Source organism: Bubalus kerabau, chromosome 1, assembly GCF_029407905.1.
Source record: "Bubalus kerabau isolate K-KA32 ecotype Philippines breed swamp buffalo chromosome 1, PCC_UOA_SB_1v2, whole genome shotgun sequence".
In the NCBI taxonomy this organism is placed as follows: Eukaryota; Metazoa; Chordata; class Mammalia; order Artiodactyla; family Bovidae; genus Bubalus; species Bubalus kerabau.
Genome location: NC_073624.1, coordinates 240,122,963 through 240,138,466, shown reverse-complemented (window position 1 = coordinate 240,138,466; position 15,504 = coordinate 240,122,963). Strand labels below are relative to the sequence as shown.

Genomic DNA, 15,504 nt, shown 5'->3' with positions numbered 1-15,504 from the left:
TAGGCTCTGCAATGCGACCATGGACAGGAACTCCAGCTTCATCTGCAAACTGGGAAATTATATTGATGCTTATTTCACGGTTTTCATGGGTAAATTAAATGAGATAATGAAAGTCAAGTGTTTTAGAACAGTACACTGCATAAGATGCTCCATGTGCTCAGCATGTACTAATTTTTATTGTTATTTTTGTTATTGTTGTTGCTATAAACAACAATAGACATTGTTGGGGAGCTCCCTGATTAGGAAGGAGGGGGAGATATTTAAACGATATTTCCTGTCCAGTGTGATATGAGCATTAGGCGAGTCGGGGAACGGTGTGAGTGACTGCCTATAGAATGGGTTTGGAAAGGTTTTGCTAAAGAGGTTAATCTGAGCCGGTGATTGAAAGGGGAGAGGAGCTTCTCCAGGTGGAGAGGGGTGTAGGCATTCTGCTCCTGTATAAAGATGCTGTGGCAAAGGTGTGTTTGGGAAACCTCTAGGCTCTGGCGAAGTGTAACGTTCTAGTGAGGGAAAGAGGAATGAAAAGTGAATGGAAAACCAGTAGTGGTAACGTGGGAGGTCTGGACAGAAAAGGTTCTGCCTTGGGTGGCAGTGGTGGGAAGGACGCTGAGGTGATCGCGAGGTGGCGCTGTGGCTCCACGTAAAGGGAAGATTCAGGCGCCTGCGGATCACCACGTACCCATGGCAGCCTTGGAGAGGCGGGGCAGGGCTATCTTTGTGGATCTGGCACTATCTACATACAGCCACCAAATAATGATGTTGATGAAGATAATAAATACTTAACGTAGGTAGCCTGAAGCAGTCTCCTTTAGGACACATGGCATCAATAATCAGAAACTGTCTGCGAGGATCAATTAAGTATGTAGAACTGTCCAGCAGGGATCACTGGGCAATCCGGATAAATCGTGGGCCCCAGCTGGAACCTGCCTCACCCTCCCTGCAGGCTAACCTGTAGCTTTTGGGCAGGTCCCGCACCCTTTGGGCAGCTCCCTGCTACCTGCAGGCCAAAGGAGCAACAGTTTTCCTTGTTGTAGGACGCTGACTGCACCTTTCCTTTGATTGGACCTGAGATTTTTTGTGACCGCTTTGCTGGGTTTCACATGCCCACGTGGCACATGAATAACATATGAGCCCAGGTTCAGACACGTGTACGATGCTTTTGCGCGCACACACACATTTCTTCACATGCACACAATCGAGACACGTCTACATGTGACACATGCACACACTATAGACATGCCCTTGTGTATTCACGGTTGTGTGCAACAGTCTTCAAGCACATAGACACGCATGCACCCAAGTGCACGATGTCACTCACTGCCACACACGCCTATTGCACAGGCCCACAATATGCAGCCACTCTTCGTTTGTACAAACACATTTGCACACTCACAATCACACACATCCAACAAAGACCTCCAAGCGCGGAACGGTACATAAACATCTAGTGAATTGCCCCTTAAGGAAAACACCCGAAAACTTTTTGTGACTCCGGAATCTCAAGCTTGTCTGCTAAAAACTCCTCCCTTCTACTTTCCTCTAAGCAAACAGGCCTACTCTTCCTTCCCTTCCGCTCCAAATCCTCGCAAGACTCAGTTTCTTTCTTTCGGATTTGCACTGCTGAAGGGATGCTAATTTGTAAACAGCCCGGCAGGCAGCCTCTTTCTGCCACCCTGGAATCCCCTTCCAAGTGGGGAGCAAGGGCCATTCATACTCGAGAATCAACCAGCCTTATCAGACTCCAATCCCGCGGGCTGGATTGGTGGGCTGTGCGGAAGGGTCAGGGGAGGGGTACCGTCGCGCCCTGGGACAGCTTTGGACTGGGACCTTTCTGGCAGTGCCGCCAACTGTATTCTCTCTGCACAGAATAACTTGAGCTTTTAGATGCGGTCGTTCCAAGGCTATATGGCCTTCCTCCATTAAAGCACATCCGCAGATGTCCGGATTTCTGTCCTCTGAAGGGAGTCCCAGGCATCCCCACACAATCTTGTATTTAGTTTATTTCAATTAGGCGACTTTGCGTGCGCCTGGAGCTCTAAAATTTCAGCTAAAGCTGGGGAGAAGCGGCTGACTGGAGATCTCATGGCAAACGTGGCACAGTCAGGGCTGGAGCCGGCAGGACCCTAGCGCGCCCTGTCACTGGCCACCCAGAGATGCTCGGACCTCGACCGCGGGAATGTGCATACAGTCCGCATTTTAGCAGTTTTCAGAACCCTTTATCCTCCTCTCTATTCTCTACTGCCTGCCCTTAGGGTACATCTTGTGCCCACGCTCCTTGGTCGTCTAGGATACCTACAGGCTTGAGAGCTAAAGGGATCTTTGAGCGATGGAGGGCAAGAACCAAGGCAAACGCTGGAGATGAACGAGGACACTGGGTGAGTGGTTCGGATCCAATTTTCAGGGTACTGGCTCTGGAGAAATTTCCGCTCAGTGGCTTTATCGGCAGTGCAGCCCCGGACAAGTTGTTTCATTTAAATCACAAAGCATCAGTTTTCTCACCTGTAAAATAGAGGTGATTTTACCCACCTTCTTTGTCAGTTGTGGGATTTCAGTGAGTTTGTACCCATCAAACCTTCAACAAATGAGATCTCTTCTTACTTGGGGGTGCCCCAGGGGACCCAAGAGAGTCAGCAGGCTCGCCTGGGAAGGGTTTATTGAAACCCCTTGCCTCAAGCCCCCCTCCTAGGACGACTAAGCTTCCCAAGCCAGAGTCCCAGCGGTGTTATTTGCCTGATTTCTACCTCCTAGCTCTCAGTGGGTGACTTTGTTCCTCTGTCCTCAGTTTCCCTGACTGTACTATGGGGCGAAGCATGCTCCCAGGGTCTGGAACTGTCAGCCGGAATGGATGAACAAACCAGGCTTTCTCTGCAGCCCTAGGGGTAGGAATCAGGGTTCACGGTCCAGGGAAATGTCCCCTTCTCTTTGCCGCTTGCCAGAGCACTGAGAGCAAGGAGGAAGGACAGACGGATTTCCAGTGAAACCACTGCCTCCTACTCCAGTGCATCCCTCAAGGGCAGCAGGTAGAGGTCTTTAGGAGGGAAGGGTCACGTTTTTGCCAAAGGCAATGGCGATCGACCCTGCAGGCTTCTGGGTGCAGCTCTGGGGCCACAGCGGAGTCTCGTGCCACTCAGGTCTTCACTTTCCCAGGGTCTCGGGCTCCTGCTTATTCCCAGCCCTCTCCTCTTTTGGCAGAACCTTGGCCACTCCACGCCCCTGCCAGAGACTCTAGGCTGAGGGTGGACCACCTTTGGGGCCGGCTGCATGCAGCAGGACTTGGTACCTTTGACCTTCATTGCCCCATCTTTCCCAGCATTTAAAGAGGCATCTTTCCCCGCCGGTTCACTCTGAGTGGGATCAGGCTAGCACCAAAAGGCAGGGGGCATTACCATGACAGGTGGCCCTTACGGGAGTGCACCTTCATAAGGGGGACTGAATGAGGGAATTTTCAAAGTGACAGGTCCCAAGTCTGGCCTCCTGGGGGCGGCCAAGCAGAGAAGATTCCCTCTTTCCCAGTGATGTCCCCAAGTCCTAGTTTGGCTGTGTTTATCTTATCTCTGCCCTTTTGGGGAGCGGGTGTGTTTCTATTTGCACTCCCCAGAAGTTACTGAGGCACTGATGCTCTTTTGGAAATGGAATTGATCTCTCTGTGCCGTATGTGTCTGGGGTAGCCAAGAGCGAGAAGGCATCAAAGTTTGGGGTGGGGAGGGGAGCTTGCTCACTGGGTCTGAGTTGCCCCCAGCCCAGGGAGAGCCTGGGGGCTGAGCAGCCTTGTTCACTGTTTGGAGCAAATGAGAAGGGGAATGTAGACCTCTGCCACCCAACCATCCCTTGGAAGAAACTCTGAGGGACTCATCACTCCAGAGGAAATACCAAACCTTGCCAAATGCTCCATCCACATATAAAGTTGATCTGCTGTATATCTTCCTCATGTACAATTTCTTCACCCCTCACTTTCTTTCTCCCTAATTCTGTTAGTCTGGACATGGCCTGGAAAACTGCATTTCTAACAAAATTTCTCCTTCCCCTTTTTGATTAAGCTGATAAGCTGGGTTTGGTGATTGGCCTTATAAATTACCCTAAAGTCATACCACAAATATACTATAAAGCCTGGCAATGCTATACACACAAGTTTGTCTCTTCTCTCCACTGGAGATGTGACTACAATGTAAAAAGGATGAAGACGGCCTCAGTACATATAGTTACCCTATATACACACGTTTTGCTTTTTGGAGGTGGTGCAAACCTTACATGAGGGAAGACTGAAAAGCGTTTAAGACATTTTTCAAAGTTTAAACTTGCCAGTGGCTAGTTCAGTATTCACCAGAGGAAATCTACAAAAAGCTACCAGTCTGCTGGCCTGGGAGTCATTCCCAGTTTTCTATCACCCTCTTTGTCTCTTTTCCACCTTCTCTTTAGCTTCCTTCCTACTTAAACATTTATTACTGAGTGAGAAAGCACAAGCACACTCAGAAGGAAAGCTCCAGATACACTGGGCTTGATTAAAATAAAATACACTCACCATCCCAGGTGAAACCTCTGCTACCTCTGTACAAATGGACTTGGTCATATCAACTTTCCCGTCTCCTTTTATTAGTATTCTTTTTCTCCCAAGGCCTGGTAGATGTGGAGGTTGTCTTCCTCTTATATAGTTCCTGGAGATTCTTGGCTCTCAGGCAGAAACTGGGCTGCCTGAATTTCTCTGGGCCAGTTTCTCTTTTGGATGAGACAGCTTCAAGCCCCTTCACAAACACATCATTTGCAGAGTGTGTCTAGATTTGCTTGACACCACCACCCCCCCCCCCCCCGCCCCCCCGGCTTAACAGAAATGCATCTGTTGTGTTACTCTCATTGATCCTGGTCCTCAGAGTGGCTGTGTCTCTCCTTTCTCTGTTACCTTTGGCAGTGATCTGATCCCTCATTGTGTGTTCCTCATTACTGGGGTTTGTACCTCACCAGACTCCACTTGGAGTCCTGAACACCATTTACTGGAGTGTAAAATAGAGATTCAGGAAGTTAAAAAGAGGGAGGTCTCTGTCTTTTGCCAGTGCTATCTGGGACTCTTGGATGGGAGGGTGGCCTCTGCATCCTGGTCCCCCTTCTTTGAAGGATCCCTTCAGAGAAGGCAGGACAGGAAAGAAGGCAGAGGGGGCAGAGAGGTTCATGAAGGGGAAGGGGTTGGCTCTGGACACCCTTTGGGCCTAAACTTGGCATTTTGAGAAGTTTTCAGCAGTCCAAGTTTCAATTATGCAGTTAAATACTGTACAGATGGATGTCTTGCCTTCCATTTTGCCTCTTCACAGATCTATAATCCTTCCAGTGTTGCCACCAACATACCCCTCATGAACATCTACTGTATGCCTGGTAGAAGGTGTGGGGATCCTGCTGGGTCAAATGGATCTCTTCAAGAGCATCTTGGAGGAAGTGGCATTAGTTATGGTACCAGGGAGAAAGCTCAGCACATTAAGTGGTCCAAATTAAGTGGTATGAGACTGGGCAGGCTTTGTGCACAAGAGATAAAGCAGTGTTGAAGACAGTGGCCATGTATCCTCAGGCCTGAAGTAGTCTTTCAACTAATTTGGAAGTGGCTCTCACTTTTCTGCTCTGTGAAGAACACAAAGTGTAACTTCTGCCTGTCTCCATTCCATTCGACATGGGCATGTGTACTTTTCCATCACTGACCCCATGAGCTTCCTAAATCAAAGGGCCAAGAAAGGCAGGCAGAAAGGGGACCTGGATTTCTGGCAGAGAATTTCCCCGAAGGAGCCTTTAGCAGATTTGGCTGCAGTCAGGGAGTTCCTTTGAGAGCAATGAAACAGAAGTTCACCATGTGCTTATTAGAGGTTACAACCTGCTAAAAAATGATGGGGCACATTACCCAGAAACATCTAGCTATTTCCTTTGCCAGCCACAACCATATATGTTGAAAGATCTGAGGTAGGGGACCATTTCTTCTTCCCTTCCTTCTTCTCTCTTTCCCTCCCTTCATTCCTTCCTTCTCCAGATCTTTCTTTCTGGACAGGTCGAAGAGGCAGAAGTTGGGGGAGGGTTTGTTCAAGCCCCCAATTTTAACAGAAAGAACAAGGAAGAGAGAAACCCTACACCAAGTAACTCATCAGAGACATTGTTTTTGCTTTGGTAGTTACACTAAGGAAAGAATCTATTTGGGGGGCGGAGAGGAGAGGGTGGGGATTGAATGCCAGCAAAATTTAAAACGCAGCCTGGCAAATCTACAGTGAGAGCATTCGTCCACCGTTTACCTATCCCGCAGAATGCGCCAAAGAAGTGAGCATGTGAGGCCAGTGCCTAACGCCGGCAGTCTCCAGGCTAGCGACCCAGCGAGAAGTGTTTCAGAGACCTGACTAGGGGCAGAGCCCGGTCCACCTCTCCCTGGGGATTCACAGCGCTTCCCTTGCCCCGGCCCAGGGTCCACCCCTCCCTCCCAACGTGGAGGCAGTGCCCTCCGCGAGCTCCCAGCGCCGGTCTCGCGCACCCATTTTTCCAACCCACCACCCCCTCCTCAAAGCGAAGAGGTGGGCACCTGGGATGCGCGTCCTGCTTTCTCTGCCCGAGCTCTCCCGTCTCCTCCACTTTTGCCCCCGACGTCCCAGAACAGCGGAGCAGGACACGACCCTGGCAGGGCGCAGCCTGTGCACCTCGAGCGCGCTCAGAGCGCGGCGAGGATGCTAAGCGGACTGCAATGGCCAGGATGCAGACCCCAGCTCAAATCCCTGAGAAGAATATCCTCCTCCCCTTCCTTCTGTCTCCCTTCTGCCCGGCACTTCCCAGCTCAGCCCCGCTCCTCTCCAGCTCGGACGCGGGTACTCAACGATCCTTCGCTCGGCACTTTGCAAATAACTTTGGCCGGCTCCCCTGCGCCACCCGGTGAGGGATGTTAATGAGGGAGCGTGGCCCTGCGCTGAGAGCCCGGAGGCTCCGGCGCTGCGATTGGCTACGGCCAGGCGGAAGGATGACGTTATGCAAATGAGAGGGCGGGCCCTTGTGGCGCGGGCCCCGCCTCCTCCCTTTGGGGTTAGTGTGCTTGTGTTTAGCTCTGGGGAGAGTCAAACTGGATTCCATAGGGAAAGCCTGCAAATCACTTCTATTTTAGCAAGGAGAAAACAGAATCTCTATCTAGCAGGGTCCACCTCTCTCTCTCTCCCTCTCCTCTCCTCTCCTTTCCTCTTTCTGTCTTTCCCTACCCCCTCCCCCTTCCCCCCACCCTACTCTCCCTCTCTGGTGTATCTGTCTACGGCAACCAGCGTCCTCCTCATCTATACACGCTGAAAGGAAAGAAACATCTTTGGTTGGGAGAGAAGGAGGAAAAAAAAAAAAAGAGAGAGAGAGAGGAAAAACTTGCCTGGTTGTGGAAAATGACACTTGAAGTAGCAAAGCCGGCAGCGCGAGTTGAGTCTATTGTTTCTTAAATTGCCATCAGGGTGTTTTTTTTTTTTTTTTTCTTCCTGCTTCTTCAAGTGAACGGTACCTCTACAAAAGGAAACTCCAGCCCCTCCTGTCCTTCACCGGCCTGTGATCATTACAAAAAAAAAAAAAAAGCAAAAAAAAAAAAAAGGCAAAAAAAAGCACCCAAACCAAAAATTAACCAACCAAACAACCCCCAACAGCCAAGCACACATCTCTATTTTTTTTATTTTGGTCTTTTTGTTGGATTTTCCCTTCCTTTTCTCTCTCTCTCTCTTTTTTTTTTCGGGTTATCGCTCAATTTTGAGAGAAGGTTTACATTTTTTAAAAATTTGCTTTCCAGCCCGCCTTGATCTAGCGCGAGTTCATCGACTCAAAAAAAAAAAAAAAAAAAAATCTCTGGCTGGCGTTTTCTTTGCCTTTTTTTTTTTTTTTTTTTTTTCAAATTTTCAAGGGGGAGGAGATTTTCCACAAGAAAAGGTTGTTTTCATGTTTGGGATTCAGGAAAGCATCCAACGGAGTGGAAGCAGCATGAAGGAAGAGCCGCTGGGCAGCGGCATGAACGCGGTGCGGACGTGGATGCAGGGCGCCGGGGTGCTGGACGCCAACACGGCGGCGCAGAGGTGGGTACCGCTGGGGGACCGCGGCCGGGGAGGCAAGCCGCGAGCAGCAGAGCCGGGCGGCGGTAGCGGCAGTGGCCGCCGCGGGGTCGAGCCGCGCTCTTGCGTCTACGGCTGGGCTCTGCTAGCCACCGAGGCTCCGCGTTCCCCGGCCGCCAGGTCTTGGTTGCCTGCGGCCGAAGAGCCGGGAGCTGCCTGCGAGGAGCCCACGATTTACCGGCACTTTCCCCTGCCTGGTCTGTGACTGTTTTCATTTTGTTTCAAGCCAGAAGAGGCTCTCACCAGCGTGATGTTGGATATCTGTGTTTTTCTGTGATTGCTGTTTCTTTTCTGGCCGGCTGTCTTTTCTTTCATTTTTTCCCGCTTTTCTTTTATTTGCCTTTTTTTTCCATTTCTTTGCTTCTTCTTCCCTTTCTCTTCTTCCTTCTTCCTTTCCTTCCTCCCCTTTTTCTTTCTTTTTACCCTTTTCTCCCACTTGAAAACTTTCTTTCCTTCTCCTTCCTTTCCTGCTTCTCTCTCTTCCTCCCTTTCTTTTCTTTCTTCCTCCTTTCCTTTCTTCACTTCTTTCTTTCCCCTTCTCCTTCCTTCTTTTCCTTCTTTCCTGCCTCTTCCTTCTTCACTTTCTCCCTTTTTCCTTTCTCTTAACTCCTTTTCTCTTTACATTTCCCCCTAGAATCATCTTATTTCTCCTCTCTGATTCTCCTTTCCTCTATGTAGCTTTCAGTTTTTCTTGGTCCACCCTGAGTAGAGCAACTCCTAACTTTAATTCTGACATCTTCTGAAAGTCTTCCCTACAGTCTGTAACTATGGCCCCTTCTAAGCCCCTCTGCCACTCTCAGCTCCTGGGATGCTAGGTTGTATGGCCTGGAGGCACTGCTCTAGGAGACTGACCTGGGGGAACTTTCCCGGGCACCCTCGGTACCCTTTCTGGGGACTCCTGGTCCCAACTGAGAAATGGTCCCCCCTTTTTTTCAGGCTACCATTTGGGCTTGGGAGAGTGGGAGATATGGTGGCCCAAGACTCTATCCCGCCCAGAGAGAGCGGAAGGGGAAGAAGGAAGATGACTAATTACATCATCCTCATCTTCTCCGGGCTGGGGACAAGTGTCCACAACACTGTTCCCGTCCCCAGTGATAATAAGGATGGGGGTGGTTGCTAGTGAGAGTGAGTTGGGTAACCGGGCTAGAAGCGAAAGTGTGTGTGTGTATGTCTGTGTGTGGCGCGTGCGTGTGTGTGCGCAAGCCCTTGTGTCCGGGCAGGTCGAGCTGTCAGTGGCCTCACTGAGCCCCTGGTGCCCCAGGCTCCAACCCCCGGGAGGGCGCGCTCAGCCGTCAGCCCTTGTTCATAGGATTTCTGGAAAGCGTGTGAGGATTTCTGCGGAACAGTAAAACTTTGTCAGGACAGGTCTTTAAAAAAAAAAATCAATTCCCTTTCCCACAGCGACCACCCCTGACAGCTCTGAGTTCCACCCGCAGGTCCTTTTCCTTCACATGCTTTCCTTGGGGAGAGGGGGGACATGCAGTTTCCCGATGCCGGGCATCCGCGGCTGTCCCGGGGGCACATAAGGTTTCCCGGAGGATGGCTGCTGCAACGAGGAACTGAGCATGCCCCCCCCCCTCCATTCTCACCTGCCACGGGAGACTCGAGGGGGTGGCGGGAACCAACTCCCCATCCCACCCTCTGAGTTGTCAACGACCGTCTCTATGCCGCGATCGAGTTCACCTCAGCCACCGCTACTTTTCTTACTCCCTACACAGCGGAGTCAAGTCGGAATAAATGCGTACAGCGTTTTATCTCTTGTGCAAAACCCAAACAAAACTTTCACACCTCTTCGTCAAATTCGGGGGGCGCGCCGGTTCTCGGCGGGGAGGACGGGACAGTTGCGGGCACTCTGGTCCCATCGCCTGGTGGGCCCGAGGCGCCGGAGGGGGCGTGTAGGGAGCCCACTGGGCGTTTTGGGGGCTGACAAGGTGGTTGTTTGAGCGTTCGTGCGTGTGTAAGGGGTGACAAGGGGTCGCGGGTGGTTGTCCCGCCTAGCCGTCTAACTCTGCGTCTTTGGCCGCAGCGGGGTGGGTCTGGCCCGGGCTCACTTTGAGAAGCAGCCGCCTTCCAATCTGCGGAAATCCAACTTCTTCCACTTCGTCCTGGCCCTCTACGACAGACAGGGCCAGCCCGTGGAGATCGAGAGGACAGCCTTTGTGGGGTTCGTGGAGAAGGAAAAAGTAAGTGGGCGCAGCGCCGCTGCCCCTCGCCCCCTGGCCGGGAAGCAGGCCCAGGCGCTTTGGGAGGCGCGCTCCTCCGCGAGTGCAGAGCATCCGTAACACATCCCTGCGCGGGGTCCCCAAGCCACTTCCCGTTCTGGGCGAACCTGGGCTCCCCGTTCATGAGCTTCTGCTCCACAAAAGTTCGCACCGACTCCCCGGAGCTGGAGAGAGGCGAGCCCGGCTTCGCACTCCAGGGTCAAGGGCTCCGTGGTGAACCCGCCCTCGACCGCGCGACGACGCGCAGCTCCTGCCTCTGCTAGTCCGCAGGCCCTAGCCACGGGATCGCCTGTGCGCGCCCCCACGAAATTTTCTGGAAAGTTAGAGGGAGCAGTAAGGGTCGGGAGGGCGGCGGAGGGATCATAGTTGGCCGCAATTTCTGCTGCTCCCGGGCCTGTCCGGCTCCCCGGCTGGGGTCCCTGCTTGGGAAAAGATGCCTCGAAGTCGGTCCACTAGCTCACGCCGACCTCTCCTGCATTTCTTATATCTTTGCGTTCTGCTGCAACCCAGGAAGCCAACAGCGAAAAGACCAATAACGGGATTCACTACCGGCTCCAGCTCCTCTACAGCAACGGTGAGGCTCCTGTCGGTTCCACGCCAGTACCCCGGGGCTGCGGGTGAGGGTAGGGGTCGTGGGGGAGCTCCAGGTGGGCGAGAACCCTGAGCAAAGCACAGTTGTTTGGCATTCTCCGGGTAAAGTGGCCCTGCCGAGGTCTTGAAGAGGTCTCGACTGAGGAGGACTCTGAGTGGCCCGAGAGCAGCAGCATCAGCGTACCTGGGCACAGGTGTGGTGCCTTAACCCGCGCTGGGCGGCTTTGTTTTTCTTCCTCCGCTTTCTAAGGCCGGGCTTCTCCGCTTAGCGTAGACTTCATCCCCAAAGTCCCTCGAGTTCAGGGGGCTCGAGCGGTCAGGGCCTTGATGGCTGCAGGAGAGCGCGCAGAGGGGCTCCAGCCTTTGGAAGGGAAAGTACCCAGGTGGGGGGACCATCTTATTCCCGGCTGCCAGCGCTTGGGGGCTGCCTTCCAAAAGCGCTCGGACTAGGCCAGTGGCCCTTATCTGCGCCCTGGGGAAAGGGGGTCCCGGCTGTGCTTCTCCGGGACAGTCGGAGTTCCATCAGTCTCGGAGCTCCATTGTTTGTTTTGTGCAGATCCTCTCTCACTTAATTCTTTTTCGTTCCCCTATCCCCCGCCCCCTCCCTCAGGAATAAGGACCGAGCAGGATTTCTACGTTCGCCTCATTGACTCCATGACAAAACAAGTAAGTTTCTTAATTTCGCGCCGCGGGGGTGACTCCACGGCCGCGAAATTTGGAAGCGTCAAGAAGCTGGCGACTGCTTAGCGGGATGGCTGGGAGTTGAACTCTCAATGTCTGGGCAGACTGCTCTCTCAGCGCAGCCTCCCAAATGCCCATGAGCACGTTGGCTCGCCGCGTGGGGAAGGTAGCTCGACGGCTCCTTCTTTACAAGGGAAATTCAGACCTTGTGAATTAAGACTATGGGGGTGCTGAGTGGAGGAGAATACGGGCTGAACTTCCTGTGACCCGGCCAGGGAGCCCCAGGGGGCGCAGAAGGTGCCTAGGGACCCTGGTGCAGATCGGGCTGAACTTGTGAAACTCAAACCATCAGGACCTCCCCCGGGAGGTGGAGGGCAGAAGGAACGGGTGAGGGGCAAAGGCAGCCTCTCCAGGAATGGGGAGATGGACCGAGAGCGTAGATGGCCCATTCTACGCATTAAAAAAAGAGAGATGGCGATGGTGGTAGTATTGGAAGAGGGAGCAACAATTGTTAGAGGGTATTTTGCAAAAATCCTCCTGCTCTTGCCTTGGAGTTTGGCAAGAAGCCAGGCAGCATGAGTGAGCTTGTGGTCTTAAAGGTACATAGACGGCGTTTTCTTAAGCTACCCAACACGCGGGTGCCAAGCAGTATACATTAAGGTTGAATTATGGTTTAAAAGATACAATTATGAGCCGAGTCAGAAAAGAGGTCTGACGTTTTAACGAGGGGCAGAAACTTTTTTTTTTAATTTTAAGAAAAAGTTTAGCAATTAAATATCTGGTTAGGTAGCTGGAGGATTTAATAACAAAAAAAGAAGACAGTTTTATTGGGTGGGGGAAAGAAATCAGAACAAAGAGAAAGTTACCCATTGTGTACTAACCACCAATTTAGTGAGAGGGTTAAAGCTCATTTGCTTGATTGTGGTTTTAAAATATTCCCTTTAAAAAGGGGGACATAGTTTTCATAGATACTGGCTTGGAAAGTTTCAATTTATGGTATACATGCATATTTAAAAATTGTTTTTAGATACCCATGGCTTAAATATGTTGTATAAAATGCACCCAGCTGTTGGAAGTTTTAAAATCTACTCAGCAAGGACCAATTAAATAACAGCTAATTGTAATTATTACCCTCATATTTCATTGTGAGCCAAGTAAAAAACATGAGAGGATGAAATGTATTTTTTAAAATGATGAATACATATCTCTTGAAATCTGTTTCAAATTATTAGCTTAAATATTTGACTTTCTTGAAGATCTGTTTTATTTCGTAGTTGATCGTTCAGAGTAAATACACATACTTTTATTAATATCATTGTTGTATTATTATACTGGCTTTGATCATTATATAGGCTAATTCCCTTTCATTTGGACACACTGTATTTTTTTAAAAAATGTTTTTCCTGCCAAATAAAAAGCCACAAAAACTTGATTTCAGTAACTTAAAAAATAATGATATCAAAACAAGAATGTCTTAAGTGGAATTTTGTGTAAAAAATTGTGTTTGATACCTTGAATATCTTTTTCTTCCATTTCCATCAGAGGAAAGCAAAGATGGGAGGGGAAGAGGGAAAGTATGAATTCTAATGCATATTCTGAACTATGTACTTATTAGAGTTTAATTTTTTAAACATAAAAACATCCCCACAAACCAGTATATAAGACCTGTCTGCTTGTGAAATATTGGCCACTTCAATATTAAATTATAGGCAACTCTATGAAGTGAACAGTTGTAAGGAACATAAAATTAGGACATGCTTAAAGTGATACCTTCTCTCAAAACTTTATTTTAGGCCCTGTTAAAAAATAAGAAAAAGTGCCACAAGAATTGATTTTCCCATTATGAAGTGAACTGACTTTACACACTGTTCTATGGTGGAAAAATAATCTTGATTTTTATAAAGCAGTACATCTAATATCATTTTACTAATAGAGTCATAGAGCTTAAGAAAAATTACAGTGTAAGGCATTCTTTGACTGCTTGGTTTCATAAATTCTATCAGTTGTGAGGGTGGAGGTGGGACCAGAATAAAATAAAGTATAGTAAGAGCAGGTATAAGAAAGTCGTTTGCCATACTGTGACATCTCACTGAAAGTTAAAATTGTAAATGTAGGCAATTACATATTTTGGTGGGGAGTGATCTGAAAAAAAGTTTAGTAATTATCTGAATTTAGTCTAAAAATATCAAGAAAAAAGATTTTTCCAGGCATACCTATTTGCTTTTATAATAGTTGTCTAATGCCTTCTCTGTAGCTTTTACTTTGAAAGGCAATCTCTGCCCCGTTATCCGGTTGCTTGTTCCTTGATTATGTGCTGTAAGAGTTTGGGAAGTAGGTTAGCTTCTTGTGTACACAGCTAATACAATAGTCTTCAAAAAGCAGATCAGCATGAAGAGCCTGACTCTCCTTAGCTGTGATGTAATTATTTTGTTCTAGCCTTGATAAGTAAAACTGTGGATTCTCATCTAGCTTTGAAATTATTCTATGATCATTAAAATGCCAAGTCTGATTTTTAAATTTCTTAAGTTTTTTATTTTAGTTAAGTATGCAGTGACCCCTTCAATCAGAAGCTTGATATAGGTGATTGATTAAATACTTACTTTTTTTCCCCTGTGAAGTTCTTATAGATAGACTCACAATTTTGATAGAGTTTTGTTGCAGAATGGAATAATTTCAGTGATGCGATGAGTTCTAATAACATCATAAATTTCAGAGGGAATATCTCAGTATAGTTCAAATGTCTTAACTGCTAATTTATCATAACATTTTTCATATCAGATGCAGCTTTATGTATGTGATATCATATCTTTGACTCACAAGTTGGGGTTAAAACTTGAAGGGAATCTTTGGCAAGCAAAATTCAAAACTAGCTGTGCACTTGATATTTTAGTAGAGTGTTCCTGATCTTGGGTGGAGTTAGTAGCACTGAGATCAAACAGAAATGTACTCAATCAACCAAGATGTATTGGTATGACATAGTATTTCACACCTTTTCAAACTGTCTCATTACACTATTTTGGGTAATGACTTTTAATTTTGGACTCTACCAGGAAAGGGGAAGCTTTATTAGAAATGAATGTGTAAGGATCTGAGCCTCTCATCCCTGTACTTTTTTTTATAGAACAAAAAGGATATAATGATATTTAAAATACTTGTCCGCAACTAGAAAATAAGCTTGTTTTTGGGAAGGGTTTTTCAAAACCAAGTTTAGCTGGACTAAAAATAGGTTGTTTTTGTGTCATTGCTGTTTTTGGTATTCCATTAGAGAGCATGCAAAAAGGCCTGCAGGATCCAGAAGTTTATGGCTGTTGCATCTAACAACAGTATCTACTGTGGACACTCAAATGAACTCAGTGAGAGAGGTCTGAGGTTTGATATGCTTCTGTTCAGATTTTCCTGTAGTATTTGAAATATTATGTTCTGTGATTGCTTCAGTGAGTTATTGTTATTTTTTTTAAAAAAAACCTTTAATTTTTCTTCCCTCCTACCATCTTGCTTTGAAAAAAGCGACATTTTTATAGTTCAAAGAAAGAGTGCTAAATTCCATAAAGTTATCAAAAACAAACATTCCCTGCCCCCAAACCAAAGCTCTTTTTTTGGAAAGGGAAAATTAATAGTCACATAATCCTGGTGTGTATGGATTTGAAGGTAGGCAGTATGGTGAGGGGACACCTTAAAAGCCCCAGAGCAGTGAGGAGTCTAAGATACAATAATCAGAACTGCTGTCATAGTTCTCTTTCCAGCTAATCTTTATATATTTATTTTGATGTTCCCGGTACTTTAAGTTATTGATGCAAGTGCATTTTTTCCTATTGATTGTTTCATTATATCCTGCCACAGCTACGCAGAATTGATTAACAGCTCTTTCTGTTTGTGGTTCTTCATTGGTAGATAAACACATTTTTAGTGTATCAATAATTTCCCAAGGAATT

At 48.2% G+C, this 15,504-nt stretch overlaps 1 protein-coding gene across 15 annotated transcripts in view; it reads left to right on the top strand.

Annotated features, from left to right (window-relative positions):
* Nucleotides 1–15,504, top strand: part of EBF1 (EBF transcription factor 1) — a 429,773-nt gene that overhangs the window by 12,552 nt on the left and 401,717 nt on the right. For 5 of the 15 annotated variants that reach the window (XM_055560798.1, XM_055560723.1, XM_055560715.1 and 2 more), the window contains exons 3-5: nt 7,924–8,042; nt 10,811–10,874; nt 11,502–11,557. The exons of 1 other annotated variant lie outside the window; for it this stretch is intronic. In XM_055560798.1, the coding sequence (XP_055416773.1) occupies nt 7,924–8,042; nt 10,811–10,874; nt 11,502–11,557 (239 nt within the window). Of the gene's footprint in view, nt 1–2,252; nt 2,376–7,869; nt 8,043–10,104; nt 10,262–10,810; nt 10,875–10,992; nt 11,086–11,109; nt 11,275–11,501; nt 11,558–15,504 lie in introns of those variants that run through there. 9 more of the 15 variants (XM_055560746.1, XM_055560737.1, XM_055560729.1 and 6 more) reach the window with 5 other exon arrangements.